General features: G+C 36.7%; 1 protein-coding gene across 1 annotated transcript in view; it reads right to left on the reverse strand.

Moving 5' to 3' along the window:
• LOC124160632 overlaps positions 1–23,130 on the reverse strand; it is a 54,744-nt gene that overhangs the window by 22,316 nt on the left and 9,298 nt on the right. The window contains exons 7-10 of the mRNA XM_046536544.1: positions 13,572–13,704; positions 13,376–13,479; positions 11,046–11,895; positions 9,060–9,306 (exon numbers count right to left, since the gene is read on the reverse strand). Coding sequence (XP_046392500.1) covers positions 9,060–9,306; positions 11,046–11,895; positions 13,376–13,479; positions 13,572–13,704 — 1,334 coding nt within the window. The remainder of the gene's footprint in view (positions 1–9,059; positions 9,307–11,045; positions 11,896–13,375; positions 13,480–13,571; positions 13,705–23,130) is intronic.

A 23,130-nucleotide genomic window follows, 5' to 3' on the forward strand; every position in this document is an offset into this window, starting at 1 on the left:
AACATATTGTTCTCTTAAAGTGACAGATATTACAAATATCACTAAGCCAATGTAATCTTTTTTTTACATAACCAACCACTACCTATGAAGACACTTCAATCCGAAGAAATACCTTCTGCCTCGACTAGAATTATGATTCCTCTAATTCCCAGGAATTCTAAGGCTGACAAGGAAACTTCATAAAGTGCGACTCATCGATTTCATTCTTACTCATGTGCTTTGCTTTTGTGGTGGAAAACTGAACCTTGTAAAACCTCAGGTTCTTTTGTGGCTTTTGAGCAGATTTATTGCCAATTGAAAATAAATGGTAATCAACCTGCACAGAACATTTGGAATGGTTGTAGAGTTGCCTTGGTTATGATGGGCTCTGACTATGAGGGGCTATGTGTAAAAATGTGTAGCCAAGGTTGCATGCCATTACTTTTGCAATAAATTGGCTCTGAGGCCTCGAGGGCACAAGAGATTTTAAATAGTTTCGTTTTCTATTTTGGACAATACAAAACTGAAAAAAATTGATGAGTACCGCTTCCGAATTTTCCGTGTTGATCAACAAATTGATTGAATAATTAGGGAAGTATTGCAGGGTCGAGTCCAGGAAAGGTTGGTGATTTTTCCTTGGTGGAGTGTTCACACTTCATATGCATTTGAAGAGGACTGTGCAAAGTTTTACTTATGGATAGTGATAAGTAATTGAAATAATAATATCATTTTACCTTAAAAACTTCAAGACTTCTATTTGAAAAAAATATGATTTAGGGAAAAACTCATAAAAATAATATTTAAGAATGTACAGCAATTAATTACATTAAACATATTAAATGGCACCATAATGAGGTAAAATAAATTATGAACTGACATCCTGACCAAGTCTTAAAAAAGCTTGCAAGTCCTTATAATAAAAAATTAATACCCAGATTAAAAGAATTGATAAAATTGAAGCTTTAACATAGAAGATTCATAATTTCATAACTTGCAACACTATGGCAACATTAAAGCTAAATAAGAAATGGAACTAGAAAATTTAAGTATGGGAATTTATGTTACCAAATGCTCTGCTTAGTAAAGGTTTAATGGAATTTGTAATTTGTAATAAGAGATAATTTATCATAGAAGTTCTCAAATTGCACAAATAATTCTTTATTTGATATGGAACCCTCACTGGTCAGAGAGAATGAAAATATTAAATCTATAAAAAATTATTCTCTATCCATAAGCATTATCACACATTATGGACATGTTATCCTAGGATTTTATTGCTCTCTGATAAAACGGACAACTCTTATACATGGATAACACATACAAAACGGACTTTGTAAAATGAGTTAAATCTTGAAGATATTTTCAACAAAATGTGTGATCCTATCATGGATTCTAATAACCAAATCTTAAATATTTTTCTATTCAATGAGAGATAATTTTTATTGGCTAGTAATCTCACATAACAAAATAACCAGATTAAATGAAAAAAAAATAATTTTTCAAAGACTTCATTCCATATTTAATCTTCTCAGAGATAACTTGAAAACCATTTAAAATAAACTTGGAGCATACAGACAATACTGTTTCCTTTGATCTGTCCATAATATTGAGTAATATCAACAAAAATATTGTACCAAAATGTGCTTTGGATGCTTCTTTGTTTTTTGACCATTCATTTCTAAGACACTCATAGGAAATGCATTCCAAATGTATGAAATTTGCGTATATTTAATTAACAGAAATTTATCTTATTTAAAAATTGAAATTTTACAAATGGTTGACTAAAATACAAATAAACTGAAGTAAGTACGATGGCAATAGCAGTTAATAAAACAAAACCAAGAATAAGGTGAGTTAGAGTGAGAAGCAAGTGTGAGAAGTGAAATACAGATCCCCATAGCAAAGTAGCATGCTGGTATTAAGAAACCTTATTCGCCACCAACTGCACAATGCCGACATAAGAAGTAGAACATCCACATGCAGTCATGAACAATGGAGTGTAATTGAAAGACAAAAGACATTTCCAGTCACTATTTTATTTTCCATAACTCTGAAGCAGCATATTCTGACAATTGAGAATTCACCTGAGATTATATATAGTGCACTTATGTCATAAATGCTAACAACCATGATATGATATTGAGAAACAATCACATTCAACAAATATAGAAATATTTTTAAGCCCTCCTAAAAGTAAATGTACATTTAATTTACAACCACATCATTGTAATATTTTAAAATCATAGGCATATGTTTTATCTTGGATATCTCATATTTTATCTTAACTGATAGCTAAATGGCCTCTATTCCACTGGTACATCCATGAGCATTAAGGAATCACCACTTAAATGCATCAGTACGACCAGAAATAATATTTAGGCTGATATGGACAAACAGCTTCAAAAGTCAAGGATACAGTAATACCATAACTTATTAATATATAGCTTTATAGTTATATAGCTTTCAATACATATACAATTACTCTTACTACAATCACCTATAAATATGACATGATTAAGAAATGGAAGCACAATGGCATTCAGCCAAGAAGTTGGCCTCTGAGATCAAATTCAATGCAAGTGTGTCATGTAAATAGACATTGCTTACATCAAAAAGTTATTATGCAATAAATATCATAAAGGATATAAAATATAATTTCTAGTAGGCTCGACCATGTTAGAATATAGTTAGGAATAATAAGCAACTGTTTTGGCAACTCTCAATACAGAAAATTATATTTTCTTACATGGACAATAACTTAGAACCTGAAAACGTCACATGCGTTAAAAATAATTGCCTAGGTTAGCATATACATATTATCTTCCTAATTACTAAACAATCAGGTTTTCTGACCGCATTAAAAATTCTAGGACCTTGGAATGTATTGATTCATCATGCGGCAGGTGAACATCTCTATTTAATAAAGCACATTGCTAATGGGACTTGCACACAATAGTTACCTAATTGGACCTGCTTTCAAGAGACTATAGAATACAATATGCCAGTTGCTCATCGGCACAAATAGAAGCTAGGGTCTGTGATTCCTTCCATCCTGTTTACTGGCTCCTAATATAAGCCCATACTCATTCTAAAAATTATATGAACACTTAAGACATCCATTTCCACAAAATGTAACACTAAATACAGCAAGAGAAACACAATTTCCTTACCTACAGATATAAAGTACCTAGCTTGGGTGTACATTTCCTTTTGAAAACCCCCTAAAACAATATAGGCATGATCGGCATTATATTAAAATGTATTGTCAAGGTCAAATCACAGATAGGTAGCATCAAGTATGAGCCCATGGATTATGTACCATATTGAAGAAGAAAATATACTGCTGGTTTAATGGAGATCACAGTCACAGAGAAAGCAATACCACATTTAGCATTTCATAAATTGTGATAAAAAAAATAACCCTAAAGGAAAAAAAATCATCTGAAAATTCCACCATATTGACCAGTGCAATTTCAATTAAATAGTTGATGTATAATCAATATAAATTACTTAAGATACACTTTTCCCATCCTAAGTAACCCAAAGTTCAACAGCAAATTTTTGGAATCCAAGTTAGTCATGAACATTTATAATGCAAAATTTTGGTGCTCAGATAGTGCCTTTGCAAAATTCAAGCAAAATTCCAGGTTTAAAGTTTTGAAGTGAAATTTGGTGAGGTGTCATTTGCAAACAAACCAGAGAAGAAAAGCTTCATCATGTGAATATTTCCTGGATGCCAACGTTTTCAAGTACAGGCAGTCCCCGACTTTCGTACACAATGCGTTCCCGAGAACTTGTATGAAAGTCGAATATACGAAAGTCGAACCATTGAATTCAATACTAATTAGGGGTTACGTTCCATAAGAGCGGAATATATACGCACTAAAACCTTTTTTTCCACGGATTTCATTTCAATTCACTAATTTTTAATAATATGTTAATAATATTCCTCAAATCATCTGATTTATTTCGAAAATACGCGGAAACTGTAAATAAAAGTTTAAAAAAAACAAGAACTCCGTTGGCTATCGAGTGAAACTTCCTCTTGCCGTTTAAACTGACATTCAACTTGTTACGTCCATTATAAATGAAAAGACATATCAAGAAGCATAACCAAATGTAATTGTTGAACCCACACTCGGGATGCCTTTTAATTTTCACACCAACATTCGACATCCGGCAGGTGACATTCGTGATTGCGTATATCTCGCATGCCATTCAAAAAAGACAAAAGACAAACGGAATTCGTGTGATATTTCGTGCAATACGCAATATCGTTGCTGAAGGTGTACTTGAATTAAACAGCCCTCAAATGAAAAAACACAATTCCAAAGAAGATCTTACTAGTTTTATTGAAAGCTATTTGATGATGTCTAGTCAACTTTTTTGAAAAATCTCTGCAATGAAGGCTTTCTTCTTCTCTTGATGAAGGAGCCTGAAGCAGGAAGTCGTTCTCCTAAATAAATCACCTAGATTTGAGTCAACTAAAAACAATTCCCTTCAATGTAAACGTTCGTATTGTTCGCATATACTGCCATTTGAAACAATTGAATGTTGGGATGCGCAATAAACATCGCGGGAATTTTAAAAAAATACAGACCAACGTCCGAAAGTCCGAATTTAGCGTACGGAAGTCGAGTAAAAGGTGCCAATTTTGAACGTACGAAAGTGCGAATTGTACGAAAGTCGAGTGTACGAAAGTCGAGGACCGCCTGTACTTGTGGACACTCTTTCAAAGAAGTCGCAAGAGTAAAAAACTAATTCAATAACTTCAGAAAATAATTAGCAAGAACAGATAATATTACTTGTTCGTATGAAACTGCCAAAATAAAATGTAATTACTTAATCAGAGCAGTGTGAAACACTTATGATTATAAAATGAATATAATTAGCATGCAATGCTGCTAAGAAGTAGACAACATCTAAGGAAGCATTATAAGGATAAAACAAAAAAAAACCATTGCAACATTTTCTGGCAAATGAAAAATTCTAAAAGCAGGAATGTTTCATTCTTTGAAGCGTGAGGAAAAACCGAAAAATAACATGGCTAAAAATTAAGCAACAATTAGTACCTAAATAAATTAACCCTGTTAAGTTGTAGCCTAATAAAACAAACCTTGCTATTAGATAATACTTACACTAAAGCAACATTTAAACAGAAGAAACATTTCAAGATACCCCCTACGAAAAAATTGTATTAACCTGTATTAAATTTGTTTACAGTCTTATACATTGTCATGACAATTGGGACAACAGGGGACAATACTTAATTAATAAAATTCAAAGAATGGTGAAGGATTAGATATTTCGCCAGAGTTTAAAACAAGATGCATTTCTCACAGTTCTAAAAATGGGTGAGTTTTCGATGTTTCAAGGAACATAATGCTACTTGTATTCCCACTTTACCCAGAAGGTGAACTCAACCAGTTGAAAACCCAAAGAAATTACTTCCACTTGATAATTTAGAGCCATTACCCATCTAACTTCCATTTTTCCACAATATCAAGCAGAGAATTACAGTTATTCCTAAAAAATTACTGCCAAATTTTCATACAACTAAACAAAAAAAAAAAAAATAATTCAACCCTTTTTTAAGTGCTTCACAAGATAGAGGTGTTGCCATACAATCCTCCCATCTCAAATTGCTATTAATATTGCCAAATATGTAAATATAGATTCACATTATGTTCAACTTGTAAACAGGAAAAAGAAGAAAAACGATATATTTAAGTCTCTTCCCTTATCAATTATGCTGGAAGTTTCAGAACAAGGTACCACACATTTTCTCAGAAGCATTATTTTAAATTAACTCCCAGTTAAAATACTCCACCAAGAGAGAAAATAGATAAATGCATAAAGAAACTTAACGCTAACTTCTAATTCTCACAAGCCACGTTAAGCACTCAATAAACACAAAAGAACTTAATAAACACAAAAGAGAAATACCTCTGTGAGACAAAAAAACAAAAACTAAACTTGGGGATGATGTGCTACTTTATCATCAACTACATCAAGGAAACAATAAAAAAAAATAGATCCCTCTCATCCCATGGACCAAGAGATAGGAAATGGATAAGATAAGAGAAAATAAATAAGGCTCAAAAACAGCGGAATTGGAGAAAACTTGAAATTCCATCTCAAACCAAAACCAAATCCACAATAATAGATTCATAAGACAATTCCTCACAAAGAAAAACAAGGCAATTTAATTGAACAATAAATTACCTGCTATATCCCAACCATTGAACATCATGATTAAGTAAGTCACAGAACAATGCCTAGTTTTGGGCAAAATGATTGCCAGTAATTCCAGAAATGCATATCCATTCATTAAAAAGACTCCCCTCCTCTATTTCTTTCCATTTTCATCTTAAAAGCAATGGTAATTGCATGAAAAAAGCCATCTCCCCAATGAGCATCCATTTAAAATACAAAAAGAATTTGAAAGACAATGACAATAATTTTAATGTTCCACTTCAATCTCCCTTGCTATTGACGCCACTTCTTGGAAATTAGGTTAATACTCACAATAATTTGAGCAAAAAAGGTTGATAGATAGCACATCTGACCATGATGGTAGAAAATCAAGTCATACTATCAAAGGCCAAAGGACTAAGGAAAATACGGAAGAGGTCAAAAAACCTTTCGCAAGACAAATACATGCAGGGGATGACCAAATATTAATACTGATGACAACATCAAGTTAAATGACCAGAGTAAAACAAACAAATATGACTAATATCTGTTAAAATGGACTGAGTTTATCAACTTTGCAAGTCCATTGGTAACCATGATGAGGAAAAAAATTAGGTACATGAAACTACAGACCAACCACAAAAAACTAACACTTCCTATAAAGAGCTGTAATCAAATTTTAGATTAAGTATCTGGATTTATCTGAAGGTTAAGAGATTGAAAACTAAGGCAAGGCTGAAAAAAAATCTGGAATGATGTTCAATAACAAAATTAAAAAATCACAGCAATAAATTCATGCATTTTACCTTACTGCAGTTCCAAACTTAATCTCCACAAGATAAATCATAAAATTTGTAAAAAAACAAAAAAAACCATATAAAGGAGATTTTCAATTACCTGACCCAAACTCATTAAATTCGCAAATTTAGGGTTATGAGATTTCCAGTTCTTTCCATTGCCATCGATTGATCTATGATTGCCATAGAAACCTATCTTAAATACAAACAAGGAAAAGCCTAGCAGCAGAGCAAAAAAATGACAAAGGTAAAATTTCAAGTAAAAAGAAGCACTATTCCTAGTTTCTATGTTCAGATGTTAAAAAAGAAATTTAAGCTACAATGTTATTGGCTAAAGAAAAAAATTTCACAAGAAGCAGAGAAGAGTACTAGAAAGAATTAATCCTGGTCATATGAAAAAGTTTCACATAAAATTTAAGTTGATGCAAATTATTATGTACCATAAATATTTTTATAAGTAATTCCAATACTTATTACTGAGAAACTGAACTAAACATTCAGTTTGAATCTACTAGAAAAATTTCCTTCCACCATAAACACAACAGCTAGGTTAACTACTTAAAGGATGAAAATGTTTATCACTGATGAGAACTATAATAAGAAGATATAATATGCTCCCATTCACCCCATCCTTGATCAGAGCAGAAAATTACTTCAACATCAATTTTAAGCCATTAAATACAAAAAATATAACTTATTTCACTAATGTATAGTGGCCACTGAATGAAGTATCAAGAAATGATACAAAGCAAACAGTCCAAAACTCTTTTATTTAAATATATTTATTTTTACCGCAGGAAATGGAAAGTATATAAAAGTTGTACTGTAAATGACCATCAAACAAGAGGGACATTTGATGCAAGACTGAGTAAAAATTGAAGGTTTTCAAAGAGCCCATTCATTCCATTATGAGAAACAGCAAAAACTTTACAATACTACTACAGCATGCAAGAATTCAAAAATGTGCGACATAATCAAAAATACACTACATAAAAATGAGTACCTATAAAAAATTTTCAGCTTAAGTTTCAAATATCTAAAAAAAAACTTAAAGAAAATCAATCGCCTACTAAATAATCGTACTTATTAAATAAAATAAAATTTGATGAATTGATTGGCTCCACACATCTGACTAGACATATTTATCAAACTTAATGCATAAATTTTCAGATTACAGTGGCTAGGAAAGAGACAAGAGTTTCTCAATGAAGAGATCAGTATTTCAATTAATCAGGTAGAAGGAGTAAATGGACATTTTTCACGAAAATAATTAAGCACCAGACAAAAGATGAATAAACATAACTTGGATTAGCACTGACATGAGGTTTTACGTATTTTGCAGGGAGCTAGATTTCCTAGAGAAATGTACCTCAACAGTATTGAAGACATAAATTACACGGCCAACAGTGTGATTGAATGCCACCATTTTTCAGACAATAGTGAAATCTTTGGATCATAAGAAATTTGAAGTTACCTAAATAAAAAAACTCCCATTAATCATTTTAGCTGATGGGCAGGAAATGCTTCTTGCCGTTACCACTATTTTAAATGAACGTTTTCAGTTATTTAAATGACAAAGTAAGTTAATACTCTACCAGATACAATACATTACTTAATGTCACTTGGAGATTATGTTACAGGTAATACTGAAGGAAGATACCAGCCTCATCTTGAATTAATATTTATAACAGATGAACAGTATCGCATGGAATAATAATGTTATAATCATTCCTATTGACCTAAGAAGCAAAATACACCTAACTAAAGGAACTCCTTTTAAGGTAGGAGAAATTTGAAGAGGAACACAACCCCCAATACATGACAAATGCTATATTTTCAATACTACTCTTCCCCTAGGCAGAGTCCTGAAATGAGGCATTGTCAACATAAGGACTATTTAAAATACAATATAATGCAAAATATTAGCTATCAGCCTTAGGAGGATATAGAACGATTATTACCTGATCTCAACACGTACATTCAATTTTTTAAATAAATAGGAACGCATCATATAACTCACTATTAATGCCACATACATCTTTATAATTCTTGACAAATTCATGCTTCATGGAGCCCAGACGCACTCACTTGTTGAAAGCAGACGTGTCGCTCATATTTCGCCGGTGGCCCTTGAGTCCAGGCGTCACAAGTGTGGGTGATGGTGGAGGCGTTGAAGCCGAGAAATGCTGTGACACAGACTCGAGCTTGTGATGGGGAGTTGACACCACCCCAGGCCTTACGGGACAAGTCCCTGGGGCTCTAGGTAAGGCAGGAACCTTGAAGATATCCTTTTCACTAGCAGCTCCTGCTTCATCTCGAAATGGATCAGGATACCCTAGAAAGAGTGTGAAATGAGTGAAAACATGTAGAGATAAAGCTGAAGCCGAACCATATGCGTGAGAACAGTGGGCCCACGGCACTCACTCACAATCTCCAGGGGGTCAAAAGTAGCCTTGAAACCCCAAACAATGAAGCATAAAACGTAATTTTTAACATTAAAAATCCAAGATTAGAAATAGGTAACAGCTATACGTAACTTCTGCATATTGAAATACAGTGGAAGCTCGTTTTAATGAGTACTATAAATATCAAGAAACGTGTAACAATGGGTGGTGGGCAGTGTACCATCAAAAGCCTTATGATAAACATTTAAAGTAAGTATGGATACAGATAGGCGAATGAGTGCCTGCCACCATATGGGGTTCGGTTCATGCAGTATACCTTACATTATATAAATAGAGAGGTACAAAACCATGTAACATGAAACTAAACAGTCACAAATTTTCTTGGAGAGGGCAAAATTAATAACACCAGAAACAGGGGTACAATGTTCATTTTGCCAAATATTTAACATACAAGCATTACGAAAACACTTAAATTAACCACATCAAAAATGAATGTCTACACGGCTTGTGAGCATGTAGTTTTCCGAAACTTGCGCTATTATTGTTTTGCAATATTCCATTTTCAAAATTATATGCAAATACTCAAATTACAGCAAACGCAGATCCAATTCCTCTGTGAAATACAACTGATATGAAAGAAAAGAGGCAAGGAAAGGTGAATATGGGAATTGAGCAGCTTTACCCTTCACTTACTTATATTACGAGTGCCCAAAATAACGAGCGATTTTCAGGGATTATGAGCACTTGTTAAATCAAGATTCCACCATAGTTATTTTTTTATTTAATATTCAATGAGAAACTTGCTACAAAATCATTCGTATTATAGATAAAATTCACAGAAGGATGGTCAAAAGAACTCTTAAAACTCACATAGAAAAATCCATGGCACACCTATTGGCCGAACCACATTAACCTTTAAATGCCCATTGTGCCCCTACAAGCACCAGGAAGAAACTCCTATCGGTGCCTGGCGTGCCCATATAGGCATGCTAAAAGGTCATTGAAGGGCAAAGTAGAATTAAATCCAGCAGTAAAGAGATTTAAATCTAGGGGCAAAGTTTAATGATTGAGTTGTAACCAAGAGTCAAAACCTTTCATATCCAAATTTACATGGGTCATTCAACCTCAATTCAGCAAATGATTCACCCATATGGCCACAGATATTCATCAAATTTTTGGACAGTGAATGAAAATAATGCAGAAGGCCGACGAAATTTTTCAAACATTTCCATATTATGTAATCAATTGTGAGTGCACATGCCAGGGTCAAGCCTTTATATTAACAATAGGTAACTTAGAACTATGTTCGCCTGAATCTGACAATGAGGGTCATTCAATAAGTCTTTGCGAATTCAAATAATTCTGAGAAGATGTTATTTTTCACCATAACCTCCATTCAGCTCTCTACACCTTTCTATCAACAGCATCTATTATTTAAGTTTTAAGGTAATTCACAAGGTGCATGTGCTGGTTGTTCTTAAGATGTTGCCAGGTAAATTAATACAAAAATCAACATTTTACAGTACTCCTTCCAAAACATGCACCAAATGCTATACTTTACCCCCAGGCAATGAAATGTGTGAAGATGAGCACGGCCTTAAAAGAAAAGAAAGCCAAATCCCACATGAAAAGAGGACAGATACACCGAGATTATGCTTTAGCTCATTACCTGATGGAGGGAAGAGAGCCTCGAGGGCTTCTTTTCCTCTGGATTCCACCTTTTGGTTTCCAGCTGGAGGACCCTGGGTAGAAGCTATCACTGGGACAGAGGCAGTACTCGTAGGCTGACCTGCTGACGCAGTAGGCGTGCCTACCATTGGAACATGAGGAAGGCCACCAATGCTGGCAGTTTCAAACCCGACTTTGGCTGGGACAACTGGCGAGGGGAAAAATGAGGCCGATGAGGAAGATGCAGAGGAGGGAGTGGGGGGGAATGTGGGAGGAGGCGATGGGACGGCTGTTGCTGGCTGCCTGGGTGTAACTGGCTCCACTGCCTGAACTAGAGGGGTGTCCGTCGGTGTGGGCACTATGGGCTGAGGAATGATACTCGCATTAGCACCCATTGGCACCATAGACGCCCCACGGTTGGAATGCTGCCGTTGCTCTACCGCATGTGGTTGAGGGACTAGTGGAGGAGGGGCAATGGCTCCATTAACCGACGATGCCGCTGGGGGACGGGCCGGCAAGTTGTTTGAATGCTGTGTGCTGATGCCAGATCTGCGAGGTGGGGTAGCCAGGGGTACTACTGGCTGCGATGGTGGGGTAGGTTGCTGCTGCGGATGTGGCGGTAGTGGTTGTTGTTGCTGTAGTTGTTGTTGGGAAGGCACAGGAAGAGGTGGAAGGGGTAAAACCCCAACTGTCAATGGCTGCCCTCCTTTAGGCCTCTGCCTTGGGGTGACACTTGTGCCTTCCACCACAGGTACAGCCACAGCTTTGGTTATTTGCTTCACTGAAGTGCGCTTCACTTCTGCCTCACTGGGCGGACAAGGAAGCTGGTCAAGACTTGGCACTGGTGATTTCTAGAAATAAAATTGTAAACCACAATTTAAAAAAATTGAATGAGTACAGTGGAACCTCATTAAAGCGAGTATGGGCTATTGCGAGACCCCCGCCATTACGAGAGATAGCCGAGGTACTGTCAATTGACCCTATAATTAGCATGTAAAAAAATTCTTTTCTATGAGGCCCTTTTGGTGTTCGCACTCGCCATAGCGAGAGTTTCAATCGCTGGAAAATCTTCACCAAGACTCCGTAATCTCTGTTATTTCTGGTGATCTGTTAGAAATGAAGTTAACATTGAGTGCTTTCTCATATTCATGTAGTAAACTGTTGCTCAATAAATAAATAGTTCATTTTGGTGAAAATATTGGGGTAGTAACATTGGCGAATGCTCCATCTTCTTTTGTTCCTCGGTTGGCAGAAAGCAGTCGGCACCATACCTGCACATCCGTGAGTTGCGTGAATATACTGCATCTCTATAGAGAGCATTTGAAGGTAGACACTATGGCAAAAAAACACGTCTAAGCGAGAAAATGAAAATAATAAAGTAATAAGAGAGTGGTGTAATTAATTTATCTTCCTCTTCGCTCTTCACAATTAAAACAAAAGCGCCCGAGGAATGCAGATAATGAAGAGTTAGAAGGAGCTTTGTTTGGGTGGTTTTGCCCACTTTCATCTGCGGAGACTTCTGAGAAAGGGGCTATTCTTAAGGCTAAAGCAGAGTATCTCACTAATAGATTGAAAATCGAGAACTTCAAGTGTTTGAAAGGTTGGTTATACTAATTCAAAGCACGAAAGCATTATTTCCCTTCATAATTGCTGGTGATGCCTGCAGTGTAAACCCGAAGTCGTGGAAGAAAGGACTCCGATCTTAAGTATCTTAAGAAGTATTCCCCGTGTGATATAACGTAGACGAAACGGAACTCTTTCACAACCTACTCCCCGACAAAACCCTTCCAGTATGAGGTATTTCTTACAGTGATGCTTCTAGAAGAAGGTAGCCTTAACGATGACATATGTGAAGAGCAGATGCTGAGCTTTTAGTTTGATTTAGAACAATTCTGCATTCCTTATTCATGTTTCACAGTCATATGTTAAATCATAAATTCATACTCTACCTACCTACCGCATACTCGGCCCGGCCTTTTCCAACCGCCCCTCGACTACCCCCTCATTTCCCACCCATGTCTTGCTGCTCCCTCATTCATACTCATTGTGTGTGGAGGGAAAGAGGCAACCCATGACAAAATATCAGCATTTACAGTAAAAGTGTTAAAATGTAGTAGACCCTCAATTTACAAAGATAATATCCCTTAAAGAGCAGTTTTTTAATGAGCATTCGGCCAATTAAAATCGAACACTACAAGATGTACCGATTGAAATTTGCCAAGGATATACACTGATAAAGATGCAGTCTTCAGTTCAAAATACTACTTATATGCCATGATGAAGATATGAGTTATTATTCAAAGAGTAGATTCCAAACTGATAACTCCTTACATGTAAGTTCTGCACAGGACAATCCTTTCCAAAAAGGGCAAAAGCTGCATAGGAAACTTGGAATATATCAGGCCGCTTCTCAGAATCTGGTTCCAACATGTATCCTGAAAAACAAATAATGAAGGGCAAAAGAAATATGAAGCAGTTACACTTGAGATAGCTACTTAAATTACTTGTCAAAATTTCTGACACTCACGTATTAGGCAGTGCATTCCTTTGGAATATCGGGAATTATCAGGTATATTAAAATTACCACTTTGGATTGCCAAAGTGCTCTCTCCAAAAGGCAAAGAAAAGAAGCACAGCTTGTACAGCAAACAGCCAAGAGCCTGCAAAAAAAAATTAGATTGTAATCACTTAATATTCAAATATTATGTACCTCAAAATGAAATTTTTTGCAGATGTAGCAGGTTTTTAACTAAAATGAATAGAATTCAAGAAGCAATACTTGATAGAGAAAATACCCTTTATTTTTCAAGAAGTTTACCAGACATGTATGTTTTTATCAATAGCACTTTACAGAGCTGACATACCAAAAAGCCTAAAAAGATGAAACATCTTAATTTCAATTGTCTACTGTTTGACATTAGTAGCCCTATTTTTGAGTACATACATCCTCATGGGGATGCTATGAAACTTTCCTTATACATGTAACATTACTTAGGCTGCTAATATTTGGTTAGTACCATAGATTTCTATATAATAAGTTTTATAGTCTTCAAGCTACCCTACTGATGGCTCATGAACTGTTTTATACCTTATATATGCTGGTCCTTTGAAACAGAAGGAGTGAATTAGTTATACAAATTTTAAAGAGATTTAAATCATCCATCTATAAAATGGGATTCTTACATTGCAAAACCAAATTCAAGGAATAGCGAAATCCGTGAGTTATTGCTCAACACACTTTCAAATCACTCATTTGCCAAAGTAGCTGACAAGCCTACGAGAGGAAATAAAATATTAAGACCTTTAAGTGGTAACCCATCCTAAGTTGATAAAACAAATTGATATTCTTGATGGCATAAGTGGTAACAGAATAATTTTTGCAAGTTTAAAAATTAGAAGTAGAGTAGGCCGTAAAACCAAAACGAAATATTTATTCATTTGATAAATGCAACTTCATTAAATTTGGCGAGATTAACAATGATAAGAGGGACTTAACGAAACTGAGAGAACTGCACAACTTAAGAATTTCACTTAAAAACAGCCAACCATGTGCGCTTCCTGGAAAGATAAATACTGAAACTAAGCATGCAATTTGGCATTGGGCATCCCATAGCATAATGGTGCCATTTGGCAACAAAATTTCTCCACTCCTTATGCACACAAAATCAAATAATGCACTCTCAATATCTAAATGTCGAAGAAAGCGAAATAAAAAAATAAATTCCTCATAAAACACTGTTGGCCCTTGCCACATTCGAGATCCATGATAAGCCAAAATATAAGTGCAGTAGAAGACAATGCAGCCATACTGACATTACTATTTCTGAAAAGGTGCACAGCTTGAGGCAACACCCATTCAGAGTTGTGAAAATAAGGTAAGGTAAGAAAATAAGGACCAAAATAAAGAGGATTGTAGGATAACATGAAATAGGAAGTGAAATTACATAAAACACTAAGTGACATAATTTCTAACAGCAATAGTTTCCCTAAAGAGAGGTCATTATCCTAGCCATGGCCCATGTGTGGACTTTATCATAGGGAGATATCATAATTATCAAAGTACATCACTGGAGGTTTCTCTCCATGCATTATACATAGGAAGGGCAAGGGACCATAACTGTGAGTTTTGTTTCTGGAGGTTTTCATAAAATTTTACAACATAAAGGTTCAATAAACAGGAGTTTTACCGTAGTATTACACCGATAAACCAGAAATCAAATTTTTACAACGCATGCTAGGCATGGCCATGGATAAACATACCAGAGTTCTAGAAAATTTTGCCCGAGTTGCCAAGGATCAAGTAAAAACTGATTGCCGTTTTACATAAATAGTAAGTGATTTTGTGCCTTCATAGTACACTGAGTAGAATACAGAACATAAGCTAAAAATACTTTCAAAAGTGGTAATCATTTAGAAAATTTGCATCAAGAGTGAAAAACAATTTCAGCCAGAAATGAATCAATGATTAAGAACTAAATGAATCTCTTCCTATGAATCAATGAAGCCTTTAAAAGTTTGCATGATCACGGGCGCAGTCAGAATGGAGATATGGAGATAAATGGTGCTCAAATTCATATGTTACCTTGAGATCACATCACTGTCTGCTCCTTTGCAAAGGTGGCCCCAACTTTCCAAATGCCAACTTATTAGAAATGTTGATGAGAGATAAGTACTAAGATAATACATTACAAAAAAGAACTTTTCCAAAATTCCTCTAACATTTAGATGTTTACCATTTTCTTACCACAGTGAATTATGTAAGGTAGAGCCTAAAACAGCCCAATCCCTACCTAGGTCCTGCATCGAGGACACTCCAAATTCAGTACTCAATCTGTTCAATGGGTAGGGCTCCTAGATTATGGTAAATAAAAGCTTCAATTCGTGGTATAAAAATGGACCAAAATTCAGTATATAAAGCCGGTAAAAAGATCCATTTAGTGATAAAGGCAGTAAAAAAAAATTGTTGAATACAACATCCTTTTCCAAGAACAAAAATGAACTTTTAACGAGCCAAATACTATTAAGCAACAAATATCAAAGGGGGAAATATTGATCACAAGGTAATGCAAATTACTGAAAACTTCAAACTTAACTTAGCAACTTCCTATCATATAAAATAATGAACAGTCTACTTATGTATGCAATTTTATTGCATATAACTAATCTCTTCATCTAAAGTTGACCAAAATTCTTAACACTTTGCGTGCCATGGACGTAATATTACGTCCTGCTAATCCTTCTGAGGATTGCCATGGACGTAATATTACGTCTTTCCATTTAATTGGCTTTGTATGCGTGAAGCCGTAGCATTTCGCCCGTGGTACTTTTCTAGTTTACTGCTTAGTGGTTCTGTTTTTTCAAAAATCAACTGCTCGATGGAAAAAGAGTTCACTTTATGTCTTGAGGACGAAAAGTCCTCTGTAGTTACCGGCATCCTCATCTTAGGCGACTTAGTGTGAAAATTCTTTGAGCCAATTGACCGTTCGTTGAGGGTGCATTGACCCTTTTTGTCATCCAGGATTTATAATGCTTTGCTTGGAACAATGCTTTTTCATGATTTCCATGCTTTAAATAGTTCAAATTGAGCGTATTAAAAAAATTATAATGCATGTTATGGCGGTACATCATATGTTGCAACTTTTTTATTTTTCAAAAACAGAAGGTTTACATTGTTAAATTATATGTTTAAAAATTAGCAATAAATGTTATTAAACTCATTCATAAAGAAGAGCAAAGTCCATTTTTAATGAAATGCACATCGATATAAATATATTTTTGATGCTAATGTTTTAAAAAGTGTACGAATATTGTAAAAATGGCTGGATTTTTCCGTAGGGCTTTAAATTTAGCAGCTGGCACTCAAAGTGTTAAGTCCTTACAATATTCTATAATGTATTCCGCTAACATATCCCAGCTAATCCACCTCGTTAATACAGGAATAGGAACAAATTGGCAGAATTTTCTCCATTAGGGTACTTGTTCCTTAGGTCTGACAGGTATTGATGCTTTCTTCAAGAACAAAAGTTTGCATAGTGTAACAGGTGTTGAGCTCCTGAAGTTGTGTAGACCATGTATGCTGGCTACTAAGTTAAGCTTGTAGGCCCAACACTGTACATGTACCATGTCTTCATAGAATGATACCATTAACACTTTGAAGCCCAAGCCCAAATATTCCTCTGGATGTGTATTTTCTGCCAGGGACCCGAGCCTGAGTAAAGCTCAGGCTTTTGTATTCGATTCTCGGGAAAAATATCCCGGGCATATTTCTCCGGCCTTAACTATTTAGCCTCTTTCTATAGCTATCTGGTCTTCTTGCATGGCAGGTGCTGTCATTTACTGGCTCCTAAATGTAATTTTTCAGATTAGGAAATAATTTTACAAAAAACAATAAAAGCCCTGGGTCTTTTGCTAACTGCACATGAAAATACCACGGGTTTCAAAGTGTTAAAGGGTCAACACATGTAAGCATATACCTAGCAGAATATGTAGCTATTGCTACTACATTTTCAAACTTAATGCCTCAGTCTTAGCAACCTCAGTAATCACTTTCGGTATTGCTCTAGAATAAGCTGCACCACTTGCATTCTCCAAAACCCTAACTCCACCTACATAAATACACCACTTACTTGAGAAATTAAGTGGCTTTATAAAACAATGAAGATGCATTTCCCAGTTTGGTCAGTAGTTTCGTCCCACGTTATTCTAACTGGCTTATCTTATACAGCCTCTTTTAACTCCTAAGAAAAACAAACCAGGGCAGCTTTTGTTGAGGAAACTGCTTAGAGCAAGATTTTCTATTTTTTTGAGTAGTATAACAGCCTTCATAAATGCTTCTGTTAAATCATAGTTGAACTGTTCTTTATATACAGCAGAACCTCAGTTATACGACCTTCAGTTATACATTGACCTCACTTATACACAGATTTTTTTTGGTCCGGTGAATAACCCCATATGAACCCCTGTATTTCTAACCTCCGTTATGAACTTTTCACTCATACAACGACCTCGGTTACGAAATGCATTTTTCCAGTCCAATGAGATAAAATACCTCACTAATACGACTTGGCAAGCGTTTATTCTTTAACTGAACGAGAGTAAGTGTGAATGCCCTCGGATAATAACTTGCATCATCAGTCGTAACGTAATCACTAAAGTCAAATTCAAAACGCTAAAGATAAGGCAGTCAAATTCAAAAAAGATAAGGCAGTTCCTTTCGACTCAGGAATGACTTATAACTATTATATTTAGGTACAAAAACTGTTCGGTGTTGTTATCAGAAATGGGCCAGTAAATTTTTCCGTGATGACAAATCATGCGGCTTGTTAGTCATAGTTTCCGGCGCTGAATTCACGGTAGGATGCCGACAGAGAAACTAGACCCCGTCGATTCAATCTACTATAGCTAAAATTTCATGGGAAAATTCTTTTTTAGTGCGTATACATTAAAGAGAGGGGAGATTTTTTTTCCCGGCTCTTAATCTATTTTTGTTCATTCATCACTGACGGCAGTTGCGCGGTTATTTCAAATGCTCACTTAAAAGAAGTGATCTAAGCACCGGAAAAGTCTAAATCATGGAATATCCTGGGTACCAACGGTGTAACTAGGAATATGCTTTGGGGGGGATGGTAGTACCTGGGGGGCAGCTACCCCAAGTCAACCCCCCCTCCCCCCAGTCAACGGGGATTCCCGGAAAATTAAAAAAAAGGCAAGCCTGTTAATATGTTTTACATCATTTTGGCACTTAAAATTTAACTTTAAGCAGATGCAGTTGCTGTAAATCAAAGATGGACAATTGTTTTAAATATTTTTTTAAATTTCTCTAGGCTTTGGAGGGGGATCTATCCCTACATCCCCCACCATAATTACGCCACTGCCGGGTGCTCCTTATTATCTATGGCATGGTATTTAGAGGGAGGAAACAGACAGCTGGGGTCATTTTTGCCATGAGGTATGGGAGGGAGGATAGAAACCCTGTGTTGGAATTAGCCAGGTTGTAACAATAGGCGTAACGTCCCATCTGCCGGACAGTGTGTTGCACTGGAAGTTCCGTTTACACTACATATATGGTTTAGCGGAAATTCGATACCCAACACCTATGCTACCAGGAACGCATCCCTATCTTCCCAATGTTAAGACGCTCTCATATAACACAAATTCGTATAGCGCAAAGACCCCAAGGAATGCGCCCCTTACATTATACGAGGCATGGGTGTACTCTCAAGCAGTGATACAGCCATCTCTGAAAACTTTCTGCTTCTGAAAGGACATGAACCCGGGTCCACAGGGTGTGAAGCCTTCATGATGCATTAGTGAAATTATGGGGTTAATTTGGATGACTTTCCTGAGGTATCTTATTTCTTCAACCTTGGGTTTGCCTATAGGTGGTAAAATGAATTTCCTGAAAACTGCTGTTAATGAGTCAGCTTTTTTCAAAAATTGGCTTCAAACCTAGTTCCTCCGACATCTTGTTTAATGTTGGACCACTGATGCAAACCCCTCGTTCACACACAGTGGAAAACCATTGATTTCAAGGGTCCTAAACATCTGGATTCTTACCTAGGCATTTGCGTTTCAGGGGCGGTGCTTGTTTTGAAAGGCTTTCCATTGTGGCTCCATTCTTCTCTTAGTTTATCCTGTTGCTTTAATAACAGAGCTATCATCGATTTCGGCACCCTAGTTATCTCTGATAGACAGCAATGACTGGATTGGGGATAATCTTTAATTTTGTTCAGTATAGATATTATTCAGCGAGTAAAAGGTCCTTACTCGGCCCAATACCCAAAACAGTGAGTGTTATTGAACTCTCGGTACTAAAACAATATCACTTATTCAAGGTTTAATTAGATCGTAGAGTACAATATAAATCCCACCAAATATGTGCACCACTGACACTGGTTTTACTGTTAGTTCACAAATGACTAACCACGAGTAAAGATAAAAATGATTTCCCTTGATGTATCAACTACTGAGATGGGGATGGGAAAAAGAGAAATGAACGAAGAAGCGTTGTAATCTTCCAATAGTGATAGCTTAGTTGTACAGTGGAAAGGGGATAGACCACATGAGTCAGTTGAATTTTCTACAAGATGTTGCAAACAAAAAGCTTTAGGTAAGCAAAATTGTTCATCTTGACCAGTCTCCTCTGCTTGACATCAGCCTGTAATCCCTAGAAATTGGCCCGTACCTGCTCGTACATCCTCACTACTTCTTTTTCAAAATCCCTGGCTCATTATGTTATCCATAGCTCAGCTACCGCCACAGGAGTCCTCTCATTTTAAACGCAACATTACGTTGAATGAGGTCTTATGGTTGGGTAATGGAATCCGAATCCTCTAATGGATAATATTACAACAACAGCTTTACGAAAAAGCAAGAATAAGTACTTTTGTGAAAAATAAGATTAAATTAAAATACGAAAATATAAAAATAAAAGTTTTCTTATGCGAAAAACTTTAATTTTGTCACGAGTATAGAGTCAATGTCACCAACTCATGGCCCAATAAAGCAGCATGCTGTCCCAGCTAAGCGGAGAAAACTCTGGGATATTTATCCATTGGGTTCTGTTCTTCCAGATTTGCCCCAATTAAGCGGCTACCCCCAGGTAAACGGTGGACCCATTAACCGGAATCTATTGTATTACAATTTGATTTAGTAGGTCAAAAACATTAAGTTTTTCGAAGTTGCGCATGGTGGCCATCATGAAAAGATCGTTTCGATATAGAATTAAAATACTCGATCTTAGTTGAAATTATCGCAGCATGTGTGCACTTGATTCCAAATAAGCCAACATCCCACGATACCACCTTCTTCGCACGCAGTCGGGGGTTGGGGGCTCAACAGAGCGCAACAGTAGTAACTACGGCCCTCAATGCATTCGCTACGAGGGCAGAGTTATTTTTCGGAACATTCTTTGAGGCCGATTCTTATCCTAGCATTCGTTGCTGCTGAATTAATCCTTTGTGCTGGGGACGTGTTGCTATGAGGTATAAAAGCCAAAACTTGGTGCCCTACCGAATCGTTCACGCAGTCAGGGAGGTTCGCGTAGCGGCCAGCTCCAATGTGCATCAGGGACTAACAGCCACTCCTCTGGAATGCACCGTGTCTTCCACATACTATCGGCCGCATTGCGAGCTCTTCTTCGCAACACTTGTCGGAACAAGCAACATTTAGTTGGTTGGAAAAAAGAACTTATTGGCAGCGTAACGATGTCGATGATAGACTTCGAATGAGTTTTTGGGGTGGCGAAAAATCGCAAAATTTCGCGTTTGCAGAAGTCAAGGAGCCGTATCAATGGATCTTAAACCATGGTGCCTTTCACTGAAAGCAAGCTAATGCCTTAATGCCAATGCTGGATTCTGTCCCATCTGACCCATTCATCAAGATTCTGTGGCGTAACGTCTTTAAAGCTTCCAGATTCTGAACGTAAGCCCCAGACACAGGGAACTCCGATCGTCTGTCACTAGCTGGTTGAGGGAAAGACTCAACAAACAAGAATAATAAGCACTCAAAGAAACAATTGTCACAAAATTACGAGTCATTTTCAATCAATACCTATTACAAGTAGAAATATTCAAAATCAAAATTATTACAGAAAACAACGATGGTAACTAATAATTTCATAGGAAACATTACCAAAGACTAAGTACAAGCTGTATGATTTTTAAGAAATCACTCTCTCAGCCAAACAATCTGTCCACCGCAAGCGCCGAAGGAAGAAGAGGCCTGGCTGACCTCCGAACCATGTCAGGGTGGAGGGGAGGGAATTAGCAAAGGAGTGGAGGGGCAATAGGGCGATGACCAAGTTAGTTGCATCGGTGTAAATCTCCCGGTAGGCACCCATGTTGACTGGGGCCCCTGCAAAACGTCCGTCGTCCAAGCCGGGGTTGGGGGAGAACCGCGTACCGCCTGGTTTTCTCTACTCTATCTCCTGGGTTGGAGACAAAGCCAAGTGGTGTGATAGCTAGCAGAGGCAAGTCATTGGAATTCAAGGAGGGTAAAGACAAGTAGGATGAGGTGTTGGAGGGAGAGAGAGTTGTGATAGGACAAGTGGAGTACTTCTCACTCCAAACTGCACTCCTTATGCCTCAGTACCCTCTTCCCCTTGATTGCCAGGAGTATGTATTCCTCCACCATACTACCTATTTAAGTCTTGATCTTCAGGTATGGCTGGTTTGGTTGGCTGATTCGGTTGGCAGATTTCAGAGAGCAGCATTCGGAGACAAGAGTTCCGAGAGTTTCTGAGCCTTTGAGTCGAAGGGCCTTTGCACGAGAAGTCCCTAGCAGGAGAAGTTCTGTGGATAAGTTCGGAGGAATTTCTGGGGAGGGGGGCAAAAAATGCCACAATTCTAATGTCCTTGACTGTCAATAGCTAGCTAGAAATAACATGCCATGAAATTGGAAGAGTCTGGTAACTTAGAGGGAAGAGAACTTTGTTGCTAATTAAAGGATCCCAAGTTAAAATTCCATGTGAAGCCTTTACACATCCACAAAAGAAAATCCTCAAATTGCAAGGTGTCACTGGGAATAGAACTGACATTATACCCTTACTAAGTGAAATTCATGCATCTGTGGCTGCACCAAGGGATTTTGCACCTTCCCAGTAACAGCCAAAATCATAAATATACAGTTCCTATTGTCTTGGGTGAGCTGTAGCCTCACCAACCCAAACCGACCTTTGGGTCGAATCAATGAGAGAGTGCCATAACATTTGGTGGCATAGATGATGATTTAATGATGACACAGGGAAATGGACACATATTAGATGACCATTCTAGCTATTGCCAAAAAATAAATAAAATTTGCTTAATAGAGTCAACTCACTGTATCCAACTTCACATAAATCTCCTTATTAGTAAAGAATTATGATAAGAAGCACAGTCTATCTCCTGTCTCATAAACTCTACCTCAAAAACATCTATTGTAAAAAACTATGATGATATTTCTTGGCAGTCATCTTAAAATCAATATATCACAATTCACCATGTCCTTAATGACGGGAGACTCTTCTTAAATATTATTAATGGCGGATCATCCGACCTTCTTTCTCTCTTCCCACATTGTGTTCCCACAACAAGGTCGAGTTCACT

The sequence above is a fragment of the Ischnura elegans genome, chromosome 6 (genome assembly GCF_921293095.1).
Source record: "Ischnura elegans chromosome 6, ioIscEleg1.1, whole genome shotgun sequence".
Lineage (NCBI taxonomy): Eukaryota > Metazoa > Arthropoda > Insecta > Odonata > Coenagrionidae > Ischnura > Ischnura elegans.